The following is a 2,067-nucleotide window of genomic DNA, read 5'->3' on the forward strand; positions in this document are numbered from 1 at the left end:
TGAGGCATGAAAACCATTGCTCCAAATTTATGACTGGATAAAACTGGGTGTATCTAAACCATAGAACCTGAAGCTACACAAATGTTCTTCACGTGCATACAGCACAAGACGCTACATTATTCAAGGTACACAATTCAGATCTCGTATTGCAAAAACAGCAATAGATAAATTAAAGACAACCACGAAGAGACATCACCCCAGAGTCACCGAGACCACATATGGTACACCAAATTCCTCAGGTGGCGGCAAAGTCATTCACTTGCCCTCCCTCGCCAGCTTAGTCCACTCGGTGTGGAAAGAACCTGGGCGGTCAATGCGCTCATAGGTGTGTGCTCCAAACAAGTCCCTCTGTGCTTGGATCAGATTTGCTGGCAACCGGTTGCACCTATAGGTATCAAAGTATGAAAGGCTCGCAGACATCCCTGGGGTGCTAATCCCGGCCTCTACTGCCCGGGCCACAACCCACCGCCATGCGCCCTGCCTCTGCACCATCTCCCTGGCGAACTCCCTGTCGACAATCAAATTGGCCAGCTCAGGGTTCCTGTCATAAGCCTTCTTAATCCTATCAAGAAACCTTGCCCGAATAATGCATCCACCCTTCCAAATCCTTGAAAGCTCGGCAAGGTTAAGATTCCAGCCCTGCTCCACACTCTTGGCTCTTAGCAGATTCATCCCCTGTGCGTAGCTGCAAACCTTGGACGAATAAAGCGCTTGCCTGACCCTGTCCACCAGCACCTTCTTATCGACATTAATCTTCTCCAGAAGCCCAACTGGCATCCCCTCTTCCTCTAGCACACTTGCGGCTGCAACTCGCTCATCCTTGAGCCCCGACAAGTACCTCCCATCCAGCGATGCTGCAATCGTGGGCGCAGCGACTGCAAGCTCCGCCGCCTGCTGCACCGTCCACTTCCCGGTCCCCTTCATCCCGGTCTTGTCAAGAATCTTGTCAACCAGCGCCCCGCCGGTGCTCCCCTCCAGTGGATCAGCCACAGTGAATATGTCTGCAGTAATCTCCACCAAGAAGCTCTCCAGCTCTCCCTTGTTCCACTCGGCAAACACATCGGCTATCTCCGAGTTTGAGAGGCCACCAACACGGTGGAGCACGTCATAGGCTTCGGCGATGAGCTGCATATCACCATACTCGATCCCGTTGTGCACCATCTTGACAAAGTTGCCGGCGCCACCGGGCCCGACAAACGTGACGCACGGGCCGTCCTCCGTCTGAGCCGCAGCCTTCTCAAGGATGTCCTTGATGTTGCTGTAGGCCTGGAAGTCGCCGCCGGGCATGAGCGAGGGGCCGTTCCGCGCGCCCTCCTCGCCGCCGGAGACGCCCATGCCGAGGTAGAGTATCCCGCGGGAGGCGGCCTGCTCGATGCGGCGCTCCGTGTTCTGGTACCACTCGTTGCCGCCGTCGACGATGGCGTCGCCGGCGTCGAGGTAGGGCGAGAGGGCGTCGATGGTGGCGTCGACGGCGGGGCCGGCCTGGACGAGGAGAACGACGGTGCGGGGGCGCGCGAGGGAGAGCACGAAGTCGCGCGGGTCGCGGTGGCCGAGCACGGGGAGCGCGCCCTCGGCGGCGGCGCGGGAGAGCGTGGAGTCGACCTTGGCGGCGGTGCGGTTGTAGACGGAGATCGGGAAGCCCTTCTCGGCGATGTTGAGCGCGAGGTTCTGGCCCATGGTGGCGAGGCCGGCGAGGCCGATGCGGGGAGGCGGGGACTGCGCCGCAGCGGCCGCTGGCGGCGCTGGCGCCGGGGACGTCATCGGGCAGGGGTTTGGGAGAGGGGCTGGGGGCCGGCGGCGAGGGTGAGGCTGAGGTGAGGGTGGCGAGGCGGCGGAGGGGGCGGAGAGATTTAGGGGGGAAGGGGCGGAGGGTTCCGGGGGATAGAAATAGATCTCCGCCGTGGTGGCGTTGGAGGACACTCCGATGGAGCCAAAAGGCAGCTAGCCCTTGGACGGATCGAACGGTCACAAGGAGCCGGGCTGCCTTCCAAGAGGTGTGTCGTTTTCGACCCGACCCTCACCCACCCCTTGCCTCCTCGACGAGTCCGCCAGCCTCGTGACGACGCA

General features: G+C 60.5%; 1 protein-coding gene across 1 annotated transcript; it reads right to left on the reverse strand.

The window, feature by feature from the left end:
* Nucleotides 1–1,867, reverse strand: LOC147992327 (6-phosphogluconate dehydrogenase, decarboxylating 2, chloroplastic). The gene has a single exon (XM_087529357.1). It carries the CDS (start codon nt 1,759–1,761, stop codon nt 256–258), a length of 1,506 nt encoding a protein of 501 aa, XP_087385483.1. The 5' UTR covers nt 1,762–1,867; the 3' UTR covers nt 1–255.
* Between the last annotated feature and the right edge of the window lie 200 nt (nt 1,868–2,067).

The sequence above is a fragment of the Triticum urartu genome, chromosome 1A (assembly GCF_056163025.1).
Source record: "Triticum urartu cultivar PI428250 chromosome 1A, HENAU_Tu73, whole genome shotgun sequence".
Classification (NCBI taxonomy): Eukaryota; Viridiplantae; Streptophyta; class Magnoliopsida; order Poales; family Poaceae; genus Triticum; species Triticum urartu.